Consider the following 26,699-nt stretch of genomic DNA (forward strand, 5'->3'; position numbering starts at 1 on the left):
AATGCTCCCACTGCAGAAACTTGTAGGAGTGCCTCATGATTGTACAACATCTCCTCCACCTCCTAACAAAGAGCTGCTGGTGTGCTCCTTAATTATCACATTAATGTGTCGAACCCAAGCTGGATCCGCTAAGTCAGAAGTTCCCAACCTGGAATCCTCAGACCCCTTGCTTAATGTTATTAGTCCAAGGCATAAAGAAAGTTGGGAATCCTTGCTCTAGAGACTGGTGACACCCAGAACCCGAAGCTGCTCACCCTTTCCATTGTTGACCCTTACAGCACCTTGCAAGCATACTCAATAAATCTAATAACCAATGAACGGCCGCACTAACAGGGTGGACAGACCAGTGTTTAAACTGTGTAAGTGTAAAAAGAAAGAAAGAAAAAAGAGAGATAATAAGTAAATAAGCAATAAATATTGAGAACATGAGATGAAAAGTCCTTGTAAGTGAGTCCATAGGTCATGGAAACAGTTCACTATTAGGGCAAGTGAAGTTGAGTGATGTTGTCCCACTGGTTCAAGAGTCTGCTGGTTGAGGAGTAATAACTGTTTCTGAACCTGGTGATATGAGTCCTGAGGATCCTGTACCTTCCTCCTGAGGCAGCAGTGAGAAGAGAGGGTGACCTGGATGGTGGGAGTTCCTGATGATGGATGCTGCTTTCCTGCAACAGCGCTCTGTGTAGATGTGCTCAATGGTGGGGAGGGACTGGGCTCAGTCCACTGCTTTTTCCAGGATTTTCCATTCAAGAGCATTGGTGTTTCCATTCCAGGCTGTGATACAGCCAATCAAAATACTCCCCATTACACATCTATAGAAGTTTGTCAAAGTTATAGATGTCAGGTCGAGTCTTTGCAAACTCCTAAGGAAGGTGAGACAGCCATGCTTTCCTTGTAATTGCACTTACCTGCTGCACTCAGGACAGATCCCCTGAAATTATAACACCGAGGACTTTAAATGTGCTGAGGCTCTCCACCTCTGATACCCCGGCTGGCTCACGGACTTCTAGTTTCTTCCTCCTGAAGTCAATAATCAGCTCCTTGGAATCTGAGAAGGTATTTGAGCTGTGCTTAGCCAGACAGTTAGGGAACATTTTGTTAGGGGATTGAATGATTGGGAAGGTGGGCTGTACAGGAGTTGTGCAGGAAAGAGGCAAATCGGATAAAGTGTACGTGAACTATTGAAAGAGAATGCTTCATTTAGTTTCCTCAATTTAGTGTGAAGCATAAACAGTTGCAACTGTTCCCTTGCAGGAACCCCAACTTGAATAACCTCCCAGTCTGGCCAATGAACAGCGACCATGACGAATACATGCAACTCAACCTGACTCTGCATGTGGGCTGCGGCTTGAGGACAGATAAGCTCCAGTTCTGGTCCAACAAGCCTGCAAGAAAAATTGCAAAAATATTAATCTAATTGCAACTTCATTCCAATTAAATTCTGTGTTTGGTACAAACAAAAACATTATACTTTCTAATGGCAGACCCAACAGAAGGAGATGACAGATTCCAGTCAAGGACGTACACAAACTCACACCCGTGTTTTTATACCAACTGACACTAGGAGAAGCTTTTAATTTGTCATTTTGTTTACAAATCACCAATTAATTCATTTAGGGTGGGAATGCCAATAAAAAATAGAATTAAGATGAAGGTTTGAATTAGATGGGCTGCTAAATGCTGAGAAATTAGCTGCAAAGTGTGTAGAACGGGGTGGGAACAGCAAATTTAGCCTCTGTTCCCAACAAAGCATCATCTGTATCAGTAGTGAACATATTAAAATGAAGTATAATACAATTAGTTATGTCGTGAGTGGAGATTTGTTTGAGCGTTTCTACACAAAGGGATTTAAATCACAAACTGCACTATTAATAAGAAAATCATGGCTTAATTATTTCAAATATGCACAGTGTTTTCACAAAGCGGTATCACTCATTGAAACCTGTCGAATATTGAGCAGCCTAGAAAGGAAGAGAGGGAGAGTCTAGGACCAGAGGGCACAGCCTCAGAAGAGAGGGATGTTCCTTTAGAACAGAGGTGAGGAGGAACTTCTTTATCCAGAGGGTGGTGAATCAGTGGAATTCATTGCCACGGACAGCTGTGGAGCTCTAGTCATCTGGTATATTTAAAGCTGGAGTTCAGCATCCAGGACATCTTCAAGGAGCGTTGTTTCAAAAAGTTGGCATCCATCATGAAGGACCCCACATCACCCAGGACATGCCCTCTTCTCATTAGGAAGGAAATACAGAAGTCTGAAGAAACACACTCAACAATTCAGGAACAGCTTCTTCCCCTCTGCCATCAGATTTCTGAATGGACATTGAACCCATGAACACCATCTCACTACTTTTTTTCTCTTTTTGCACTATTTACTTAACTTTTTAAATTAATGCACTTACTGTAATTTTCAGTTTTTATTACTATGTATTGCAATGTACTGCTACCACACAACAAATTCGGTGACATATGCCAGTGATATTAAACCAGAGTCTGAATCTGATAGGTTCTTGATTAGTCAGGATGTCAAAGGTCACGGGGAGAGGGAGAATAGGTTTGAGAAGGATAATAAATCAGCCATGATGGAATGGTGGGGCAGACTCGATGGGCAGAATGGCCTAATTCTGCTCCTATGCCTTATGGTCTTATATCAGCAGATGTGTGTGTCCAAATGTCATCCACATACAGCAACCTGGTTATGAGTTATACATTCGGCCCGTACCCATTGGCCTATTTCCAGTAGCTGTGTTATTCTGACAGGTTGTTCAGCATTGATGGACGTAGTTGAACCGTACGTTAAACATCCAGTCAGGAAAACAAAACACTAAATTCCTCCAGAAATAGTCAGCAGATCAGACAGAATCTCTGCAGAGAGAAATAGAGCAACCATTTTAAGTTGAAGGTTAGGGATGGGAGAGCCTAGATCAAGGGAACATAGTTACAAATCATTTAAAACTGAGTTGTGTATACATTTCTTTTTGCAGAGGGTGGTAAGTCTCTGGAATTCTCTGTCCCAGAAGGTTATGGAGGCTGGATCATAAAATAAGGGTAGTTCTGGAAAGATTGAGGAACAGAGGTATGGGGAACTGGTACAGGAGTTGAGGGCAGCAAACATGAATATGAGGAGCCCAGTAGCTGACCCATGTTCCTGTTTTCTGTGTTCTTGATCTGATCTGCACCCTTTTGTATCAGGAATCTGTACTGTTTGATTCTCAGGAGTTGCCTCTGGGTGGGTTTGTGACACAGCCTGATTCTGAACCAGAACCGGGTTTATCATCATTGACATACCAGGGGTGATTGATAAGTTTGTGGCCTAAGGTAGAAGGAGTCCATTTCAGAAAACCTGGCACATTTATTTCTCAACATAGTCCCTCCCTACATTTACACATTTAGTCCAGCAGTCGTGGAGCATACGGATCTTGGACCTCCAGAAAGTGTCCACAACAGGGGTGATTGATAGTTCGTGACCTAAGGCAGACGGAGATGAGTTATACAGCTCTCGTTACATGCACATGCAGTTCAACTCTTTGAGTGATTATGTAGAACGTTTGAAGTTAATAACTCATCTCATTCTACCTTAGGCCACAAACTTATCAATCACCCCTCGTATGTCATTAAATTTGTCTTGCAGCAGCAGTAAAGTGCAATACATAAAAAATACTATAAATTACAAGTTAGTGTGTGTGTGTGATGCAAGATGTAAACAAATACTGAGTTGCAATGACAAATATATAAAACTATAAATAAGTACTACAAAAAGGGAACAAAATAGCGAACAATTGTTCACGGGTTCATGGACCATTCAGTAATCTGATGGTAGAGGGGAAGAAGCTGTTCCTAAATTGTTGAGCGTGCACCTTCAGAAGGTAGTAATTAGAAGAGGGCTTTGTCCCAAATGGAGAGAGTCCTTAATGATGGATACCACCTTTTGAAGATGTTCACGATTGTGGGAGGCTAGTACCCATGATGGAGCAGACTGAGTTTACAGGTCTGTAACTTCTTCAATCCTGTGCATTGATGCCTCAGTACCAGACGGTGATACAACCATCAGAAACTCTGCACAGTCCATCTGTACGGTCTTTGGTGATATTCCAAGTCTCCTCAAACTTCTAGTGTAGTTGAGCTGCCGGACACCCCCTAGGAATTGAAAGGGCGCAGCCTGCAATACTTGGATTGAACGCCATCAGCCAGTGTAGGAGCGAACGGCCTCTGATTTCACCGGGGGAAAGGACTAGGCCGCCCTGGGTAGACGACGTGTCAATCAAGCTATGTCCCGTTAGCCACCCACGTGGGCTGTGAAAGTAGCGCAGAAGACCAAAAATAAATCCTTATTTATTTTAAATGAAACGTTGTGCAAAAGTAATGATTGTAACGGCAGCGCAGGGTGACTGAGATGATAAAAGGGGCAGCGGAAGCGGAGGAGGCGGGATTCGAACCCGCACCGCCCTTTTCGCTGTCCCCCAACCAGCATGAGCGCGGCGCCACGGCCCGTCCTGCTGGGTATCCGAGACGCGGCGGTGGAGGAGGGCAGCCGCTGCTCCTGGGACACCAGCAAGGCAGGAGGGCGAGCGGTGAGAGACTGGGCCGGCGGCCGGGCGGGCGGGGACCGGGGAAGAGAAGGGCCGGGCTAAGAGAGAGGCGGCAGCAGCGCGGCTCCTCCTCGCCGTGGGGTCTGCGCCACACTGCGCATGTTCGGGCGCCGGCGCTGACGCAGGCGTGGCTCGAGCACGAAGTCGGCTCCTAAGGGTGGCGGCGGCGGACCCTCCCCAGTCGGGCCAGTGGCGCAATGGATAACGCGTCTGACTACGGATCAGAAGATTCCAGGTTCGACTCCTGGCTGGCTCGGAACTTTTACCATCCCTTAAAATTAAATCCACAAATCCCCTTTTAATACTGGAAGTAGAGTAGATTACTATTTTTAAATAGCGGCATGTTTGAAACGATAAATTGGTTTATTCTCATATCTATTGTGAAGCTCGCATTCTGTCTAATATTGAAAGAGTAGATTTCTTTTTAAATAGAAGCATGCTTGTTAAATTGGATTATTGTTGTTACATGTACAATTTATACTAAAAACTTGTCTTGAATCTCGTTTATTATCACTGACTTCTTAAAATGTGATGTTTTGCCGCAGCAGAACCACTCGTTGGTCGGTTATGTGCTGTATCAGCAGTAACATTACTAAAAGTTACGAGAATAAAGCACAGCTAACAAGGTAGACTTGGCAGCATTTCAGAATCAGGTTTATCATACATCACTGACGTGTCGTGAAAGGTGTTGTTTTGCGGCAGCAGTACCAACATAAAATTGAATTACAATGAGTTACAACACAAAATAATAAAAATAAATAGGCAGCGAGTGCCAAAAAAAGAGCAAAGTACTGCAGTGAGGTAGTTAGTGTTCATGGGTTCGTTGTCCATTCAGAAACCTGATGGCGGAACGAAAGCTGTCCCTGAAACGCTGAGGTTGATGGTAACAACGAGAAGAGGGCATGTCCTGGGGAAAGATGGCTGCTGCCTCTTGAAGAAGTATTTGATTGTTATTTGTCACGACATTTGTACCCTGGGTACGTATGCACATGACAATAAACGAGATGCTACCCGGACTGGAGGGTATGATCTGTATGGAAAGGGTGGACATGCTTGGCCTCATTAAGGACAGCCAGCATGGCTTTGTCCGGGACAAGTCTTGTCTTACTAACGTGACTTCTTTGACAAAGTGATGAGAGTGATTGATGAAGGTTAGATCTGTGGATATTGTCTACGTGAACTTTAGGAAGCTGCCATGAGGAAGTCCCTCATGGGAGGTTAATCCAGTTGAGTTAGATGCATGGCCTCCATGGTGAATTGGCTTTTTGGCTTGTCTAAAGGAGACCGGGTAGTGAGCAGTGGGTATATTTTAGCTGGACCAGAGGTCTGTGAACTAAACTGTTTCAAGGTCTCTGCGATTTGATGTTTAATATGCTACTTGTTATTTGCTCGTTTTTCACCATCCGTGTTTCTTTTGCCCATTGGGTGTTTGATGTTTTCTTTGAACGGGTTCCATGCTGTTGCTCTGTTTCATGGCTGTCTGTGGAAAGACAAACCTGAGGGTTGTATGCTGTGTATAATGATAATCAATGTACTTTGACAATAGACAATAGATGCAGGAGTAGGCCATTCAGCCCCTTGAGCCAGCACCGCCATTCACTGTGATCATGGCTGATCACCCACAGTCAGTATTCAGTTCCTGCCTTATCCCCATAACCTTTGATTCCGCTATCTTTAAGAGCTCTATCCATCTCTTTTTTGAAAGCATCCAGAGACTTGGCCTCCACAACCTTCTGGGGCAGAGCATTCCATATATCCACCACTCTCTGGGTGAAAAAGTTTTTCCTCAACTCCGTTCTAAATGGCCTACCCCTAATTCTTAAACTGTGGCTTCTGGTTCTGGACTCACCTATCAGCGGGAATATGCTTCCTGCCTGCAGCGTGTCCAATCCCTTAATAATCTTATATGTTTCAATAAGATCCCCTCTCAACCTTCTAAATTCCAGAGTATACAAGCCCAGTCGCTCCAATCTTTCGACATATGACAGTCCCGCCATCCCGGGAATTAACCTTGTGAACCTACGCTGCACTCCCTCAATAGCAAGAATATCCTTCCTCAAATTTGGAGACCAAAACTGCACACAGTACTCCAGGTGTGGTCTCACCAGGGCCCTGTACAGCTGCAGAAAGACCTCTTTGCTCTTATACTCAATTCCCCTTGTTATGAAGGCCAGCATGCCATTAGCTTTTTTCACTGCCTGCTGTACTTGCATGCTTACTTTCAGTGACTGATGTACAAGAACACCTAGATCTCGTTGTGCTTCCCCTTTTCCTAACTTGACTCCATTTAGATAATAATCTGCCTTCCCGTTCTTACCACCAAAGTGGATAACCTCACATTTATCTACATTAAACTGCATCTGCCATGCATCTGCCCACTCGCCCAGCCTGTCCAAGTCACCCTGCATTCTCATAACATCCTCCTCACATTTCACACTGCCTCCGAGCTTTGTGTCATCGGCAAATTTGCTAATGTTACTATTAATTCCCTCATCTAAATCATTAATATATATTGTAAACAGCTGCAGTCCCAGCACTGAACCCAGCGGTACTTTGAATCTTTGATTAGTGATGTTCCACAGGGACCTCCACTGTTTGTGATGTATATAAATGACCAGTGGCAGATATGGGTGGAGAAATGGCAGATGGAGTTTCATGCAGGCGAGTGTGAAGTGTTGAGCTTTGGAAGATCAAATGTAGAGGGAGACTACACCGACAATGGCAAGACTTTACATTGTTGATGAGCAGAGGGACCTTGGGGTCCAAGTTCATAGCTCCCATGGTTGATGGGGTGTTTCGGCACGCATGTCTGGCCTTTATTAGTTTAGGAACTGAGTTCACAGTAAAGCAATGTAGTGGCTAGCACAATGTTTTACAGTACCAGTGAACAGGTTCAATTCCCACGCATTCCCAACATAAGAAGTTTGTATGTTCTCCCCGTGACTGCGTGGGTTACCTCCAGGTGCTCTGGTTTCCTCCCACAATCCAAAGCCGTACCAGTCATTGGTCGTTGTAAATTGTCCCGTGATTAGTCTGGGTTAAGTCAGGGGTTGCTAGGCAGCATGGCTCACAGGGCCAGAATGGTCTGTTCTGTGCTGTATCTTAATTAATAAATAAATAAATACATTGTCAGGATGTTAATAAAATTCTAGTTAGGCCGTACTTGGAGCGCTGTGTACAATTCTGGTCTCCCCACTATAGGAAGGACGTTGAGGCTTTAGAGAGGTGCAGAAGAGATTTACCAGGATGCTGCCTGGATTAGAGAGCATATGCCAAAACGAGAGGTTGTTATAGCAATTAGTGAAACTTGGCTATAGGAGGGGCAGGACTGGCAGCTTAATATTCCAGGGTTCCGATGTTTCAGATGTGATCGAGGCAGAGGAATGAAAGGTGGGGGAGTAGCATTGCTTGTTAGGGAAAATATTACAGCAGTGCTCAGGCAGGACAGATTAGAGGGCTTGTCTACTGAGTCCTTATGGGTGGAGCTGAGAAACAAGAAAGGTATGGCCACATTAGTGGGATTGTATTACAGACCACCCAATAGTCAACGAGACTTGGAATAGCAAATCTGCAGAGAGATAGCAGGCAACTGCAGGAAACATAAAGTTGTAGTGGTAGGGGATTTTAATTTTCCATACATTGATTGGGATTCCCATACTGTTAGGGGTCTAGATGGTTTAGAGTTCGTAAAATGTGTTCAGGAAAGTTTTCTAAATCAATATGTAGAGGGACCAACTAGAGGGGATGCAATATTGGATCTCCTGTTAGGAAATGAATTAGGGCAAGTGACAGAAGTCTGTGTAGGGGAGAACTTTGGTTCCAGTGATCATAACACCATTAGTTTCAATTTGATCATGGACAAGGATAGATCTGGTCCTAGGGTTGAGGTTCTGAACTGGAAGAAGGCCAAATTTGAAGAAATGAGAAAGGATCTAAAAAGCGTGGATTGAGACAGGTTGTTCTCTGGCAAGGATGTGATCGGTAGGTGGGAAGCCTTCAAAGGAGAAATTTTGAGAGTGCAGAATTTGTATGTTCCTGTCAGGATTAAAGGCAAAGTGAATAGGAAAAAGGAACCTTGGTTCTCAAGGGATATTGCAACTCTGATAAAGAAGAAGAGGGAGTTGTATGACATGTATAGGAAGCAGGGAGTAAATAAGGTGCTTGAGAAATATAGGAAGTGCAAGAAAATACTTAAGAAAGAAATCAGGAGGGCTAAAAGAGGACATGGGGTTGCCTTGGCAGTCAAAGTGAAGGATAATCCAATGAGCTTTTACAGGTATATTAAGAGCAAAAGGATTGTAAGGGATAAAATTGGTCGTCTTGAAGATCAGAGTGGTCAGCTATGTGCGGAACCAAAGAAAATGGGGGAGATCTTAAATAGGTTTTTTGCGTCTGTATTTGCTAAGGAAACTTAAAGTGGATAAATCCCTGGGACCTGACAGGGTGTCCCCTCGGACCCTGAAGGAGACTAGTGTTGAAATTGCGGGGGCCCTGGCAGAAATATTTAAAATGTCGCTGTCTACAGGTGAGGTGCCGGAGGATTGGAGAGTGGCTCATGTTGTTCCGTTGTTTAAAAAAGGAAAAAATTATAGGCCGGTGAGTTTAACGTCGGTAGTAGGTAAGTTATTGGAGGGAGTACTAAGAGACAGAATCTACAAGTATTTGGATAGACAGGGACTTATTAGGGAGAGTCAACATGGCTTTGTGTGTGGTAGGTCATATTTGACCAATGTAATGGAGTTTTTCGAGGAGGTTACCAGGAAAGTGGATGAAGGGAAGGCAGTGGATATTGTCTACATGGACCTCAGTAAGGCCTTTGACAAGGTCCCGCATGGGAGGTTAGTTAGGAAAATTCAGTCGCTGGGTATACATGGAGAGGTGGTAAATTGGATTAGACGTTGGCTCAATGGAAGAAGCCAAAGAGTGGTGGTAGAGAATTGCATCTCCGAGTGGAGGCCTGTGACTAGTGGTGTGCCACAGGGATCAGTGCTGGGTCCATTGTTATTTGTCATCTATATCAATGATCTGGATGATAATGTGGTAAATTGGATCAGCAAGTTTGCTGATGATACAAAGATTGGAGGTGTAGTAGACAGTGAGGAAGGTTTTCAGAGCCTGCAGAGGGACTTGGACCAGCTGGAAAAATGGGCTGAAAAATGGCAGATGGAGTTTAATACTGACAAGTGTGAGGTATTGCATGTTGGAAGGACAAACCAACGTAGAACATACAGGGTTAATGGTAAGGCACTGAGGAGTGCAGTAGAACAGAGGGATCTGGGAATACAGATACAAAATTCCCTAAAAGTGGCGTCACAGGTAGATAGGGTCGTAAAGAGAGCTTTTGGTACATTGACCTTTATTAATCGAAGTATTGAGTATAAGAGCTGGAATGTTATGATGAGGTTGTATAAGGCATTGGTGAGGCCGAATCTGGAGTATTGTGTTCAGTTTTGGTCACCAAATTACAGGAAGGATATAAATAAGGTTGAAAGAGTGCAGAGAAGGTTTACAAGGATGTTGCCGGGACTTGAGAAACTCAGTTACAGAGAAAGGTTGAATAGGTTAGGACTTTATTCCCTGGAGCATAGAAGAATGAGGGGAGATTTGATAGAGGTATATAAAATTATGATGGGTATAGATAGAGTGAATACAAGCAGGCTTTTTCCACTGAGGCAAGGGGAGAAAAAAAACCAGAGGACATGGGTTAAGGGTGAGGGGGGAAAAATTTAAAGGGAACATTGGGGAAGGCTACTTCACACAGAGAGTGGTGGGAGTATGGAATGAGCTGCCAGATGAGGTGGTAAATGTGGGTTCTTTTTTAACATTTAAGAATAAATTGACAGATACATGGATGTGAGGTGTATGGAGGGATATGGTCCGTGTGCAGGTCAGTGGGACTAGGCAGAAAATGGTTCAGCACAGCCAAGAAGGGCCAAAAGGCCTGTTTCTGTGCTGTAGTTTCTATGGTTCTATAAACTTAAGCTGTTTTCTCTGGAGGCCCTTTAATGATGGATGGCATTTTTGTGAGACACCGACTGTAACATTGTCCTCGATGGTGGGGTGAATTGTGGCTGTGATGGAGCTGACTGAGTCTATAGTGGCATTGATGGGCTGAATGGCCTGTGCTGGTTCAGGACCGTGACACGGTGTCTTGTTCCTTCCGCAGGACGGGGTCCCTGGCGTAACCCTGGAATGTCCTCACTGCCATGTCTGCACTGACTTCCTGGCTCACCTGGTACAGGTGTACTGCCCCTTGGAGGGCTCATCCTACCATCGGACCCTCAACGTGTGGGCTTGCCTCCAGCCCGGCTGCTGGGGGAGGAGTGAGAGGTGGGTTGTCATCTCCTCAGCACTGACACCCGCTAGAACGATCACCCTGTGCTGGCAACAGTGGTCCAGGCACTTTACTGTCTTCCTGCACAGTGCTGTCTTAAATCTGCCTTCGGACAAGTCGCACCCTTGACCTCATAACCTCATTATGACCTTACACCTTACTACACTGCCCCCGCATATCTACCGTTTTATTCAGAATTCTGCTGTTGCTTACTCTCGATGTACTTGTGTAGATATACATTATCGCCCCTCTCTCCTTGCCCCATATGTTATCGCTCTCTGCCTCTCTATCCATCTCTTTTCCATAAATCTCATCTTTCAGCCTGTGCTGCCATGCCACTGTCGCTGCCCACTCTGCTGTAACAGCCCACGTGCCCATGGCGACAACCGCTCTCTCTCCTCCCGTTCTCCACTGTTTTCCTCCCTCTGACCCTCGAAATTCCCTCAGTTCCAATGCTCTGTGAGGGGTGTGGGAGCGGGTCGGGGGGAGGAATGGATGAATGTGTGTCAGGAACCCCCGCTCTGCCTTTGCCTGCACCATCCGCTGACCAGGATCAGGAGGGAGGAAGGGATGGGGCTGTTGGGACAGTGTGGGAGGGGGACAGTGTACATTCCACTGACTCACCCCCTCTGCCCTACAGCTGGAAGGTTCTGCGCTCCCAGTGTGAGGAGACCGTGTGTCGCCAGAGAGCAGCGGAGGTGAGAACTCCTCTCCCTCTCTTCCCAGCCCTCTGTCTGATCCTTATTTCCTTCCCCCTCTCTCTCCCCTCTCCCTCTTCCCTCCTCCTGACCCCTCTCTATTCCTATGGTCATCTTAGCAACCCATCTCTCTTTCCATTTTCCCTCTCTTCTTGCTCTCCCCCTACCCCTTCCTCCTCTCTTTACATATCTACACCCCTTCTCTCTCCTGCTGCCCATTCTCTTCCTCTCCCATCCCTCCCCCTCTCTATTCCCACAGTCACCGTAGCAGCCTCTCTTTCTCCATTTCCCCTCTCCCTCATTCTGCTCTCTCCCCCACTCCCTCCTTTATCCGTGCCACTCCTCCCACGCAGAGATGAGTGTGTTGGAATTATGCCCCTTTCCCCCCACCCTCTCCCCCCAGCTGAAGAACATTCCGGATAGGATAACGTTGCTGCCTGTTCCCCCACAGACGAAGCCGGCTGCTGTCCCGACAGACTGGTGTGAGGGTGCAGATGACTGGGGTACCGAAGACTTGGCTGCAGTGGGCTCCCTATGTCCTGGGACGTCTGGGACCCCATCCCTTGAGCCAGATGCAGAGACAGACACAGACGCAGACGAGCAGACGGGCCGGCTGCAGAGGCTGAGTCTGCGGGACGAGGAGGGCACGGTGCGCCCTGCTGCACTGGTGCCCGGATTCCAGCCATTCTACATCGCAGTGCTGGAGGAGAACCTGGTCGAGCAGCCTCCTCTCACCCATGAAGAGGAACTGCTGCACGAGTACCAGGGGAGGGAGGGAGTGATTCCAGGGCAGACCCCTGCTGCTGGGTGAGGATCTCTCCCAGGGGATGGGGGAAGGGAACTGGTTTTGGGGTCAGTTAGTGTGAGAAGTACAGGTGACACAAGAGACAGCAGATGCTGAAATCTACAGGAACACAGCCGCTGGTTCCTTAAGGTTGTTATAGCCGGGGATGGTAGTGGGGATAAGCTCCCACTGCCTACTAAACTCTCCCAATGGCGTGCATCTCAAATGGCCTTTGACAACCAAGTCTAGCTCCTGACCTTCATGTGTGGTTTGGCTACTAACCCCATGGGAACCATTTCTACTGACAAAAGGGGCAAAGGCAGGTTACTGGCGCCTTAAGACCAGTCGCTTCAGGCAGATGGGCTCGTTAGCCGTGGTTGGCAGCTCAGCTAGGAGAAAGAAAACCCTGATCTCAAACCTCCGCTGTCTTCTGGCTTCACCCAGTCATGGGAAGATTTTGGGAGTAAACCCCGAGGGAAAATCCGGAGCTGGAGTCCCTGAGGCAGTCCTACGTTGAGTTCAATGCTGACTGACAACCCCTGTGACGTCACTGGTATCAAGCTGTATCGGTCTCTGCCGTTCCTTTGGCTGTGTCAGCTGTGTGGAGAGGGCGAGCCTGATACATGGGCAACAGCTTGCTCTCCACATTGGACTGCCCTGGCTTGAGCACTGGCTTGGGTCTGACAGCTGGGATACAACATCCTTGTTTGACTCCAACTGAGCGAGGCCTCAGCCTCATCCACGAACTACTGGCGGTCTCGGTGTGCCATGGTGGGAGGGGGGAAGGACAGTGCCACGTTGGGAGGGGAGGGATGGTGCTGTGATGGGAGGGGATCACTGCGTGGGGAGGGATGATGCTGAGGTGGGAAAGAAGGTCGCACTGCAGGGGTGGGTGGGAGAGAGATGGTATCATGGTGGGAGGGGGGGGTCACACTGGCGGGGGGGAGGAGTTGCTGGGGGAGGCAACGTTAATGAGAGTGGACTCTGTAGCCCAAGTGACGGTTTGACTCTCCCCAGCGGAGGAGATGGTGCTGTCGCAGAGGCCTACGAGAAGGGAGAAGTCCGACATGGAGACACGGTGTTTGTCAAATTCATGAAGCAAATTGCCAGCTGTCCTGAGCAGATTTTACGGTATGCTGACCTCCCCCACCCCCTATCCTGATCCAAGGCTGGCTGCTGGTTCCTCAGACTGAGAGGCACAGCAAGACTTCACTCACTATGAAATCAGGTTGATTGCGCCTCGATGCAATGAAATGTCTGACGGATTGGTGTTGGCTGAGCTGGGGACTGGGTCTGCGTGGGGCTACTGGTAACTGACGATCTGTGTTCCCAGTTGGGACTGCGTGGGGCTACTGGTAACTGACGATCTGCGTTCCCAGTTGGGTCTGCGTGGGGCTACTGGTAACTGACGATCTGCGTTCCCAGTTGGGTCTGCGTGGGGCTACTGGTAACTGACGATCTGCGTTCCCAGTTGGGTCTGCGTGGGGCTACTGGTAACTGACGATCTGCGTTCCCAGTTGGGTCTGCGTGGGGCTACTGGTAACTGACGATCTGCGTTCCCAGTTGGGTCTGCGTGGGGCTACTGGTAACTGACGATCTGCGTTCCCAGTTGGGACTGCGTGGGGCTACTGGTAACTGACGATCTGCGTTCCCAGTTGGGTCTGCGTGGGGCTACTGGTAACTGACGATCTGCGTTCCCAGTTGGGTCTGCGTGGGGCTACTGGTAACTGACGATCTGCGTTCCCAGTTGGGTCTGCGTGGGGCTACTGGTAACTGACGATCTGCGTTCCCAGTTGGGACTGCGTGGGGCTACTGGTAACTGACGATCTGCGTTCCCAGTTGGGACTGCGTGGGGCTACTGGTAACTGACGATCTGCGTTCCCAGTTGGGTCTGCGTGGGGCTACTGGTAACTGACGATCTGCGTTCCCAGTTGGGTCTGCGTGGGGCTACTGGTAACTGACGATCTGCGTTCCCAGTTGGGTCTGCGTGGGGCTACTGGTAACTGACGATCTGCGTTCCCAGTTGGGACTGCGTGGGGCTACTGGTAACTGACAATCTGCGTTCCCAGTTGGGACTGCGTGGGGCTACTGGTAACTGACAATCTGCGTTCCCAGTTGGGACTGCGTGGGGCTACTGGTAACTGACGATCTGCGTTCCCAGTTGGGACTGTGTGGGGCTACTGGTAACTGACGATCTGTATTCCCAGTTGGGACTGTGTGGGGCTACTGGTAACTGACGATCTGTATTCCCAGTTGGGACTGTGTGGGGCTACTGGTAACTGACGATCTGTATTCCCAGTTGGGTCTGCGTGGGGCTACTGGTAACTGACGATCTGTATTCCCAGTTGGGACTATGTGGTCAGTTACCAGTAGCCCCAATCTGCATTCCCAGAATGGGAAATTCCAGTGACCAGGAGAGTATGGGATTGTTTTCCCCGGAATGGAGGAGCCTAAGGGGTGGTGATAGAGGTATCTGAAATTATTAGGGACACATACAGGGTAGGCAGTTGTTCTAGGACCCCTGCTCTTTGTGATTTTTATAAATGACTGGGTGAGGAAGGGCAAGGGGGTGGGGTTAGTAAGCTGTAGATGACACAAAGTTTGGTGGTGTTATAGATTGTCATAAGTTACCTGGACATTATAGGGTACAGAACTGGGTTGAGAAGAGGCAGGTCGAGTTCAATCCAGAAAAGTGTGAAGTGAAAACTTTAGAAGTTTGAGCATTAAGGCAGAGTACAGGGTTAATGGCAGGATTCTCAGCAGTGTGGAGGGACAGAGGGATCCCTCAAGGCTGCAGAGCATGTTGATGGGATGGTGAAGAAGGAGTGTTGTGTGGCCTTCGTTAGTCGGGATTGAGTTCAACAGCCGCAAGGTAATGTTGCAGATCTATAAAACCCTGGCTAGACCACCCTTGGAGTGTTGTGTTCAGTTCTGGTCCCGTCATTATAGGAAAGATGTGGAAGCTTTAGAGGGGGTGCAGAGGAGATTCACCAGGATGGTGCTTGGATTAGAGAGTTAAGTCATATGAGGATGGGTTGCATGAGTTAGGGTTTTAATCTTTGGAGCAAAGGAGGGTGATAGGTGAGTTGACAGAGATGCACAAGGTGACAGAGTGGACAGTCAGAGACTTTTTCCCAAGATGGATACAGCTAATAGACAAGGGCTTAGTTTTAATGTGATTGGAGGAAAGGAGGGGGATACAACTGTGACGAAAACCAATTTTCCCCAGGATCAATAAAGTATGACTGTGACTATGACTATGACATCAAGGGATATGTTTTACACAGAATGAGGGTGAATGGAACACCCTGCCCGGGGTAATGGTGGAGGCAAATACATTAGGGACCTTTAAGAAACTCTTAGATAGGCATATGGATAACAGAAAAATATAGGGTTATGTGGAAGGGAAGGGTTAGATTGATCTTGGGAGTCAATAGGAAAATCTAATCCAGGCAGCATCCTGGTAAATCTCTGCACCCTCTCTAAAGCTTCCACATCTTGGTCTGCCCCTGACTCTGTCCTTGTCTCTTGGTGTTATTCTGTGGGTTGAGGAGCTGGGTGTAAGGGTGTGTGCGGGGAAGTGGTGCTGAGCTAAAAGGTCAGGTGTAGTCTTCATACAAGATGCCGAATGGCCTATTCTGCTAATGTGTTTGATGAGACACTGTGAAGCAGTTCGGGCCACTATACGGGTGCTATATAAATGCATGTTGTGGTTTTGAGTTGTGTTGTTCATCGAACTGTATAATCGCTGTGTTGAATCCGTCCTTACAGGTATTCCTGGAGTGGCCAGCCGTTACTGATATCCCCTCTCCCAGTTGGAAAGGACTGGGACATTCCCACCTGTGAGAACTGTGGTGGCCGCAGAGTCTTTGAGTTCCAGCTGATGCCGGCCCTGGTCAGTCTATTGAGGAGCACAGACAACAAAGGTAGAGATCGCAACCATAATAGTTAATGGGCATTTGGGGAAGAGTGATCATAATTTGATAGTTCAGTACAAAAATGTGATCTAGTTGAACCTGAAACTCCAGTCTTAAATCTGAAATGGAAATGACTATGACTCAAGCTACAGAATCCTCGTGGCTTGGAGAGGGTCTAGAGGAGGTTCTTGAGAATGATAGGGTTAATGTGTGGTGCTGGGCCTGTACTCACTGGAGTTTAGAAGAATGAAGGGGCATCAATGCTTCTTATCATCTTATACACCTCTATCAAGTCACCTCTCATCCTCCGTTGCTCCAAGGAGAAAAGGCCAAGTTCACTCAATCTATTTTCATAAGGCATGCTCCTCAATACAGGCAACATCCTCGTAAATCTCCTGTGCACCCTTTCTATGGTTTCCACATCCTTCCTGTAGTGTGGTGACCAGACTGAACAGATTATTCCAAGTGGGGTCTAACCAAGGGCTTCTATAACTGTATAGTTACCTCACGGCTCTTGAACTCAATCCCATGGTTGATGAAGGCCAACACACCATACACTTCTTAACAACACTGACAACCTGCGTAGTCCTCTTCAAATGAATGTTAACTTCATGTTTGCCTTCCTCACCACAGACTTAACCTGCAAATTAATCCTTAGGGAATCCTGCACAAGGACTCCCAACTCCCTTTATGCATCTTTTTTGTACTTTCTTTCCATTTAGCAAATAGTCAACCCTCTCATTTCATCTACCAAATTGCATGACCATACACTTCCCGACACTGTATTCCATCTGCCACTTCTTTACCCATTCTCTTAATCTCTCTGTCCTTCTGTAGCCTCTCTACTTCCTCAAAACTAGGTGCACCTCCACCTATCTTTGTATTGTCTGCAAACTTTGCAACAAAGCCATCAATTCCATCATCCAAATCATTGACATATAATATAAAAGGAATCAAGGAACACCCAAGGAACACCACTAGTCACTGGTAGCCAACCACAAAAGGCTCCTTTTATTCCCACTCTTTGCCTTCTACCAGTCAGCCAATGTTTTATCCATGCTAGAATCGTTCTTGTAATACCATGGGCTCGTAGCTTGTTAAGCAGATTCCTGTGTTGCACCTTGTCAAAGGCCTTCCGAAAATCCAAATACACAACATCAACCGATTCTCCTTTGTCTATCCTGCTTGTTATTTCTTCAAAGAATTCCAACAGATTTGCCAGGCAAGATCTTTCCTCGAGGAAACCATGCTGACTACGGATTATTTTATCACGTATGGCAAAATACCCCAAAATCACATCCTTAACAATTGACTCCAACATCTTCCCAATCAGAAGTCAGACTAACTAGTCTATAATTTCCTTTCTTCTGCCTCGCTCCCTTCTTGAGGTGTGGAGTGACATTTGCAATTTTCCAATCCTCTAGAACCATTCCAGAATCTAGTGATTTTTGAAAGATCATTACTAGTGCCTCCACAATCCCTTCAGCCCCCTCGTTGAAAACTCTGGCGTGTACACCATCTGCTGATGGTGATTTATCTCCCTTCAGACCTTTCAGTTTCCCAAGAACCATCTCTCTAGTTATGGTAACTTCACGCACTTCATGCCCCCGGCACCTGGAACTTACAACATACCGCTAGTGTCTTCCATAGTGAAGACTGATGCAAAATACTTGTTCAGTTCGTCCACTATTTCATTGTTCCCCATTACTATCTCTCCAGCATCAATTTCCAGTGGTCTGATGTCCATTCCCGCCTCTCTTTTACACTTTGTGTTTCTGAAGAAACTTTTGATATCCTCTTTAATATTATTGGCTAGCGTAATTTCATATTCATCTTTACCTTTTTAATTACTTTTTTTTAGTTTCCTTCTGTTGATTTTTTAAAAAATTTCCCAATCCTAAAAAGCCACCTCATAGGCAATCTAGAAATTCGCTCTCCTGTAATCCAGCATCAGCCTGATTTTTCCGGTCTACCTGCATATTGAAATTCCCCTTGACTATTGTAACATTGCCCTTTCGGCATGCATTTTCTATCTCCCGTTGTAATTTGTAGACCATATCCTTACTACTGTTTGGGGTGGGGGGGTCTGTATACAACTCCCATTAGGGTCTTTTTACTCTTGCAGTTACTTAGTTCTATTTACAATGATTCAACACCTTCTGACCCCCGTCACCTCTCTCCAATGATTTGATTTCATTTTTTATCAACAAAGCAACACCATCCCCTCTGCCTTCCTGCTTATCCTTTCGATACAATGTGTATTCTTGGACATAAAGCTCCCAGCTATAATCTTTCAGCCATGATTTGGTGATTCCTACAATATCATACCTGCCAGTCTGCAACTGTGCTGCAAGTTCATCTACATTATTCTGTATATTGAGCACATTCAAATACAACACCTTAAGTCCTGCATTCACCCTTTTCAATATTGTCCACCTTTTACATTGCAACTCATCCTGTTGACTACAATTTTGCCCTATCTACAGCCTCTCCTCACTACACATTACCTCTGTTTGTAAACCAGCTACCTCATCTTCAGCACTGTTATCCGCCTTTCCTATGATACTTCTTGCATTGAAATATAGATAGCTCAGGACACTAGTCACACCGTGCTCAACATTTTGATTCCTAATTTTGAAGTCTTAGCAACATCTGCCTCCACAACCTCTCTACTAACTGTTCTGGCACTCCGGTTCCCATCTCCTGCAACTCTAGTTTAAATCCCACTGTGCAGCATTACAAACCTTCCTACTGGGATATTAGTCCTCCTGCAGTTCAGGTGCAAACAATCTCTTCCGTACAGTCCCACCTTCCCTAGAAGAGAGCCCAATGATCCAAAAATCTTATGACCTCCCTCCTACACCAACTCCTTAACCATGTATTAAACCTTCTAGTTCTGGTCTCACTAGCACGTGGCACGGGTAGCAATCCTGAGGTCATAATCCTGGAGGTCCTGCCCTTTAACTTTGCAGAATCTCCAGACTTATCTTACCCATGTCATTCTGACTGTTCACCCTCCCATGTAAGAATGCTGAGGACTCCACTGAGATATGCTGTACCCTAGCACCCAGGCGGCCACATGCCAACTGGGAATTGTGTTCTCACACACAGAACCTCCCTAACCAGAGAATCCCCTATCACCACAGCATGCCTCTGAACAGGCAGGGAATGGAGGGATAGAGACCATGTGCACTGTGGTCGGTATAGACATGAAGGGTCTGATCCTGTGCTGTGTTGTTGGTCGTCCATTGTATCTGGCGATGACAGGAAACCTGTGCAGGAGAGTTTTTAAAGTGGAAAAACCATTGTACTGGGGCAGTTCCTCTCCCTCGACCTCAAAAGTCTGGGCCCAGTGGCATGAGTGCTGGTCACAACTGGGACCTTTTTTGGTTGTCGTGGATGACCGTGACTGATGTGCCTTGTCAAGCTCTTCGCTCTCCATGGAGCATTGCAGAGCCACCTTCCTGCCGTTGGATCTCACAGTAGATCTCATCCACCCAGTCCGCCAGAGCTGATTTCACGTGTTAGTACAGGCGTGTCCTTATCTCACCGGGGTTTGAAGCCCGCCGGCTACCCTCAGCTGGTCTAGCCCGCCTGTTGGAAGTGGTGTGCCTGCTGCCACATACAAAGATGTGCTGAACTGTTGTGTTGATTTGTGTGATGGCCTGGGAGAGAGAGCATGTTGTAGAAGTACAGCAGACTAGGGATGAGGGGGAAAGGGGACTGTTCTCTGTACTGGAAGCCAGCATGGGCCTTTGTGTATGAAATGTGCCAAACTTTTAGCAGCCTACGATGCAATGATGACGTGTACAGATCAAGGAGTGCCAGTCTTACTGTAGGAGGCTAGAGGTTCAGGCCTGAGATGGGGAGGGTGGGTATTGGGACTGACATTGTCCTGCACTGGGGCTTCAGTCACTGAGCTCCCTCACAGCTGAGAATGAAATGTGATATTGGTGGGGGGGGGGGGGTATAGAATATAGACTGGCACAGGCCCTTCAGCCCACAATGTCGTGTCTGCAGCGGTCAAGCTCTACAATGGGTGGTCAAAACTGTCCAACACATCACTGGCAGCAGCCTACCTACCATCAAGGACAGAGGTACAAGAGCAGGGTCAGTAACATCATGAAGGATCCCACCCACCCTGCTCAAGGACTGTTTGTCCCACTCCCATCAGGGAGGGAGCATCCACACCAGGACCACTAAACTCAAAAACAGTTACTTTCCCCAAGTAGTAAGGCTGATCAACACCTCCACCCACTGACCCACCTCTCCACACCCCCAACCACCACTACTTTATCATTTCCCGCCAGTCACCTTATGTACAGACACTCCTGTGCCAAGCGTCACTTTATGGACATACAATCAGTCTATATTTTATATAAGCTATCATATGTATTTATTGTATTTTATTCTCATTTTTATGTTCTTTATCTGATTGTGTTTTTTTGTGCAGTATTGGATCCGGGGTAGCAATTATTTAATTCTCCTTTACATTTGTGTACTGGGAATGGCACTAAACAGTCTTGAACGCTATTAACCTACTCCAACATGAATCTCATCCACCTGTCCCATGTAGCTCTCCATTTTTCTTTCATTCCTGATCCTTTTGAAGAGTCTCTGCTTCTAGCACCACCCTGACAACATGTTCCACAAACCCCCCACTCTGTGTAAAAACAAACTTACCTCTGACATCCCCCAATCACCCTAAAACAATGCCTGCTTTTACTAGCCAGTTGTACGTGGGAAAAAGTCTCTGTCTGCCCACTCTATCTACACCTCCTATTATTCTGCACATCTCTATCGTCACCTCCTTCTCTCCAAAACGTTTTAGCTCACTCACCTATGCTCACAAGACATGGTAACATCCTGGTAAATCTCCTCTGCACACTTTCTAAAGCTTCCATATCCTTTCTATAATGAGGCAACCAGAATTGAACATAAAATTCTCCAAGTGTGGTTTGATGGATCTGCAACGTGTCACAGCTCGAGAGCTGTGAACCCAGTGGATGACGGTCGCTGTGATTGATTCCTCTCACTGTGTTTCTGAACTTTGTGTTAGTCAGACCCAACTTTCAGTTCACCTTTGATTCATCCAGTAGCCGGTGTAACACCATAACAGTGCCACTGACCTGGGTACAATTATCACCGCTGTGTGTAAGGAGTTTGTACATTCTCTCCGTGAGCACACAGATTTCCTCACACAGTCCAAAGACGTAGGGGTTATTAGCATAATTATTTACATGGGTGTAACTGAGCAGTGTGGGCTGGTTGGGCCGGGACAGCCCACTGCCACGTTGTATCTCTAAATAATGGAAGTCAGCCACCTAGTGAGTGACTCCATCATCCCCACCCTCACAGCCACACACATGGACCATCAACCACCAGCTTGCCTCATACACCCCTCCTTGTGACCTGAGTGACTTCATCAAGACCCTCACCCTCACCCACACCCATGTGTCTCCATGTACGGGTAAATCATTCCCATCCCCGATCAGTCCCACTCCTTTCTCTGTACCCGTTACTTATGTACATTACACAGTTTTGGATTTTCTACATTGCCAGTGTTTTTCACGGCCCCTCTTTGCTATCTGTTAATTGGACTCCTACAGTTGCTGTTCTCTGATGAACTCTGCTCTGCCTCTTTTGTAAGCTTCCCATTTCATCCCTATCCTGTTCAATAAACCAGGGGTTGTAGATATGACCGTGCTGCTCTTTATCCCTGTGGGAGGTCCCAAACTTTGAACCTCCTCCTGGTTTGCCTCCTATTGCTCGGACCGATTTAAATTTCTTTTTGTTAAATCATTTCCCACCCAAGTACTGTTTTATCTGTCTGTTTCCAATGATGGCACAAAGTTTGTGTTACCATCACTATTAAATAGATGCACCCCCACTCCTACTGCCCAGCTTCATCCCCAAAGTAAATCCAGAATTTTTCTACCTGCCTTGTTGCTGGTTCGGTTGCCAGGATGATCTCCATGGCAATCCAGTAATGATATCTGAGGAGGAAACTGCAGTCTCCAGTAGGGATAAGGCTGAGATCATGGCCAAGTCATTCGTACTGATACACAGTTCAGAAAATTTGTCTGAAGAAGGGAAAGAATAATGAACCAACACCTAGGTGTGTTAAGCAGGAGGGAAGGAACAGATGATATAATTGATAATCTATTTACATTAGCAGAAATGGTGAGAGCAATAAAGAGATCGAGACCAACCTCCCCAGGGAAAGATCTGATATGCTCTGTGATGCTAAAATATCTAGGAGAAGGAGCGCTCTTGAAGTTGCTGCATTTTTATAACAGAGTGTGGGAGGAGGGAAGATTACCAAGTGCATGGAAAGAAGCAGTAGTAATTCCAATAAGGAAGCCTGGCAAGGATCTGTCAAAACCCACTAGCTACAGACCAATTGCATTAACATCAAGTATATGTAAGATAATGGAAAGGATGATAACAGAAAGGTTATCATATGAGCTTGAGAAAAGGGGAATGCTGGCAAGTTATCAGAGTGGTTTTAGAAAGGGAAGGAATTCCATGGACTCAGTAATTATGTTAGAGACTGAAATAAGGAAGGCCCAGGCAAATAGAGAGTCAGTAGTGGCAGTGTTCTTTGACATTGAAAAAGCCTATGATATGATGTGGAAGGAAGGATTATTAATTAAACTGCACAAGATGGGGGTTGGTGGGAGAGTTTTTAATTGGATTAAAGATTTTTTGTTTGGTAGAAAAATTCAAGTTCGGATTGGATCAGAATTATCAAAACAGTACATAGTGGAAAATGGCACACCTCAAGGTAGTGTGATTAGCCCGTTACTTTTCATGATTATGATCAATGATGTCTTCACAAAGGTACCAGTGGATATAGGTAGGTCACTGTTTGCGGATGATGGGGCCTTGTGGAAAAGAGGTAGGAACATGGACCATATAATCAGGAAACTACAAGAAGCAATTGATGAAGTGGTGGAGTGGGGTTATGATTGGGGATGTAGATTTTCAGTAGACAAAACTCAATCTGTATTTTTTACCAGGAAAAGGGTTGAGGTAGGGAAGAAGTTAAGGATGTATGGGGTTGAATTAGAAAGGGTTGCATCATTTAAATTTCTGGGAGTTATATTTGATTCACGATTAACATGGGCAGACCATATCAGGAAAGTTGAGGAGAAATGTAAAAAAGTAATAAATGTGATGAGATGTTTGACTGGTAGGGAATGGGGAGCAAGTTGTTCAGCTTTGAAGAGAATGTATGTGGCTTTAGTAAGATCTGTATTGGATTATGGAAATATAGTATATGGATCAGCAGTTAGGTCTCTTATAAGGAAACTGGATGTGATTCAGGCTCAGGCCTTGAGAGTGTGCAGTGGGGCTTTTAAAACGTCACCAGTGTCAGCCCTACAGGTAGAAATGGGAATAATGCCTTTGGAACTAAGAAGGATGCAACTGATGGCAAACTACTGGGCTAACTTGCAGGGGCACAATGATTCTCACCCTACTAAAGGAGTGTTGCAGGAGTGCTGGGAAAATGGGAGGTTTCAGAGGGATACCTTTAGTCGGGTAGGGAATGATATCGCGAAAGAATGTGGAGTATTTGATCTGAGGATAAGTCCTTCAGTAGTTTATCCGGTTGTAGCTCCATGGAAGCTTGTATGGCCTGACATAGACTGGCATTTGTTAGAGGTAAAAAGGAAAGAAAGATATAAAACAGATTTGGTAAATGCATTTAACTGTCATATGATGGAAAAGTATAGTGATTATACTCACATTTATACGGATGGTGCGAAGGAACCTGCAACAGGAGTGATAGGGTTTGGGGTGGTCATACCAGCAAAAGAAATTGGAATCAGCAGAAGAACATCTAATAAGTTAGGAGTGTTTACAGTGGAGATGCTGGCGGTGTTGTTTGCGTTGCAATGGGTGCAGAAAGCCAGACAAGCCAAAGCATTGATATGTTCAGATTCATCCTCCGTTCTAGCAAGTTTAAGGTCTTTTCACACAAGCAGTCGGCAAGATGTACTTTATGAAGTCCTTCAGTTAGTTACAGGGATTGCAAATCAGGGAGGTCAGGTAAAATTTCTATGGGTTCCAGCACATGTAGGGGTGAAGGGGAATGAGAGGGTGGATGAGTTGGCAAAGAGGGTGTTAAAGAAAGAGAATGTGGAAATGCACATTAGTATCAGTAAAGCAGAGGTTAAGTGTGTAATCTGGGAAAAAGTCAACCGAATGTGGCAAGAAAGATGGGACAGGGAGGGGAAAGGGAGGCATTTATATCAAATACAAAAGAGTGTTGCAGTTACTAGGGTAGGTAATGGAAACAGAAGAGAGGAAATTGTGTGGACTAGGTTAAGGCTGGGGCATTGTGCATTAAACAAAACATTGAAAATGATAGGGAAACACCAGACAGGATTGTGTGAGGAATGTCAGGAAGAGGAGTCAGTAGAACATGTAGTTCTGAGTTGCAGGAAGTATGGGATACAGAGAGAGATGATGAGAAATAAATTAAGGGAGTTGGGGATGCAGGAATTCACATTAAAAGGGTTGCTGGGCATGGGTGAGAGAGCACAAGTCCAGGTATTTTTAGCATTTTTAAGGGGTACAGGGGTTTTTTACAGAATATGACGAATAAACAGGAATAGGATACTAGGATGGTCAAAGATGGGAGGGTGAAGTGTAGGTGTGTGTGTGTGTGATTGGGTGGAGGGATTTAGAATGTATGTCTAGTGCACATTCTGGAGCAGAGGGTGGCGGTAATGCACCATTAAGCTGGATGCCAACCGCCGTAAAACAAGATACAGACAGACAGACATCTCCATGGCAACTGACCAACCCTATCTCTGATTAATAATCAAACAACAATTGTTCTCTTGCAGAGGTGAGCGTGGAATTTGGGACGGTGTTGGTGTTCACCTGTGAGAGAAGTTGCTGGTCTCCGGGTAACCAGAGGCCAATGGAGGAATATGCCGTGGTGCAGGGGGATCCAGATGCCGCCTTCTTTAGTTAACCCACTGTCAACTCGTTCTAAATAAAAATCAGAAGTTGCCTTGCCTTGGCCATTTTCTGACCGACCCTGACTGCCCACAGTCACTCTGCATGGAAACCAGCTCTTCAGCTCAACTTGCCGGTGTCAGCCCGAGCCGGTCCCATTCCCTGCATTTGGCCGGTGTCAGCCCGAGCCGGTCCCATTCCCTGCATTTGGCCCGTGTCAGCCCGAACCGGTCCCATTCTCTGCATTTGGCCCGTGTCAGCCCGAGCCGGTCCCATTCCCTGTGTTTGGCCCATATCCCTCTAAACCGGGGCTTCACAACCTTTTTCGTGCCGTGTACCAATACCATTCAGCAAGGAGTCTGAACAGCAGCTAGGGAAGCCGAGCTGTAAACCTGGTGGCAGAAGCTGATACAGTGGAGTTGTACAAGAGACTCTTGGGTAGATGTATGGAAAAGCAGGGCATGGGCTGCATGGGAGGGAAGGGTTAGATTAGTTGTGCAGTAGATTTATATAGATCAGCACAACGTCATAGAGTCAGTATCATAGAATGCTATAGCAATGAAACTGGCCTTTTGGCCCATCCAGTCTATGCCAAACTATTTATCTGACTAGTCCAATAGACTGCACCTGGACCATAGCCCTCCATATCCCCCCCATCCATGTACCTATCCAAACTTCTCTTAAATGTTCAAATATACCGGGTGTTCACCATTGTGCTGACAGCTCATTCCACACTCTCACCACCCCCTGAATGAAGTAGTTTCCTCATGTTCCCCTTAACATTTTTTTTAGATTATGAAGACACGCAGTACTCTTTTATTGTCATTTAGTAATGCATGCGTTAAGAAATGATAAAGGTCCTCCAGTGTGATATCACAGAAACACAAGACAAACCAAGACTAAAAAAAACTGACAAAAACCACATAATGATAACATAAAGTTACAACAGTGCAAAGCAATACCGTAATTTGATAAAGAACAGACCATGGGCACGGTAAAAAAAAGTCTCAAAGTCTCTCAGAAGTCTCACGCACACGGTTGAAAGGAGAAACTCTCCCTGCCATGAACCTCCAGCGCCGCAAATTTGCCGATGCAGCACCCTGGAAGCACCCGCCCACAGCCGACTCAAGTCCATCCGAAAACTCTGAGCCTCCGACCAGCTCTCTGACACCGAGCACCATCTCTGCTGAGCGCTTTGACCCTGGCCCCGACAACAGGCAATAGGCAAAGCCAAGGATTTGGGGCCTTCTCCGGAGATTCTCAATCGCACAGTAACAGCGTCAGTGAAGCAGGCATTTCAGAAGTTTCTCCAGATGTTCCTCTGTGCTTCTCATGTCTGTCTCCATCAAATCAGGATTGTGCACGGTACCTACTTACAAATACCGATATCATTTCGGAGCGGCCGCGCAC

The 26,699-nt window shown here is 46.3% G+C and overlaps 2 protein-coding genes and 1 non-coding gene across 3 annotated transcripts in view; all 3 read left to right on the forward strand.

The window, feature by feature from the left end:
• LOC140210337 (pyrethroid hydrolase Ces2e-like) overlaps positions 1 to 1,764 on the forward strand; it is a 39,399-nt gene extending 37,635 nt beyond the window's left edge. The window contains exon 13 of the mRNA XM_072279211.1: positions 1,252 to 1,764. Within this exon, the coding sequence (XP_072135312.1) occupies positions 1,252 to 1,414 (163 nt within the window). The 3' untranslated portion in view covers positions 1,415 to 1,764. The remainder of the gene's footprint in view (positions 1 to 1,251) is intronic.
• Positions 1,765 to 4,387: 2,623 nt separating this feature from the next.
• pdcd2l (programmed cell death 2-like) lies at positions 4,388 to 25,344 on the forward strand. The gene is given in 8 exon segments (XM_072279993.1): positions 4,388 to 4,453; positions 4,455 to 4,565; positions 10,750 to 10,913; positions 11,558 to 11,615; positions 12,067 to 12,422; positions 13,417 to 13,530; positions 16,171 to 16,325; positions 25,175 to 25,344. Coding segments are annotated over 8 exon segments (1,155 nt in total). The 3' UTR covers positions 25,306 to 25,344.
• trnar-acg (transfer RNA arginine (anticodon ACG)) lies at positions 4,767 to 4,839 on the forward strand. Its single transcript has one exon. It is a non-coding gene; the product is annotated as a tRNA-Arg (tRNA).
• Positions 25,345 to 26,699: the final 1,355 nt, after the last annotated feature.

Source organism: Mobula birostris, chromosome 15 (genome assembly GCF_030028105.1).
Source record: "Mobula birostris isolate sMobBir1 chromosome 15, sMobBir1.hap1, whole genome shotgun sequence".
Taxonomy (NCBI): domain Eukaryota; kingdom Metazoa; phylum Chordata; class Chondrichthyes; order Myliobatiformes; family Myliobatidae; genus Mobula; species Mobula birostris.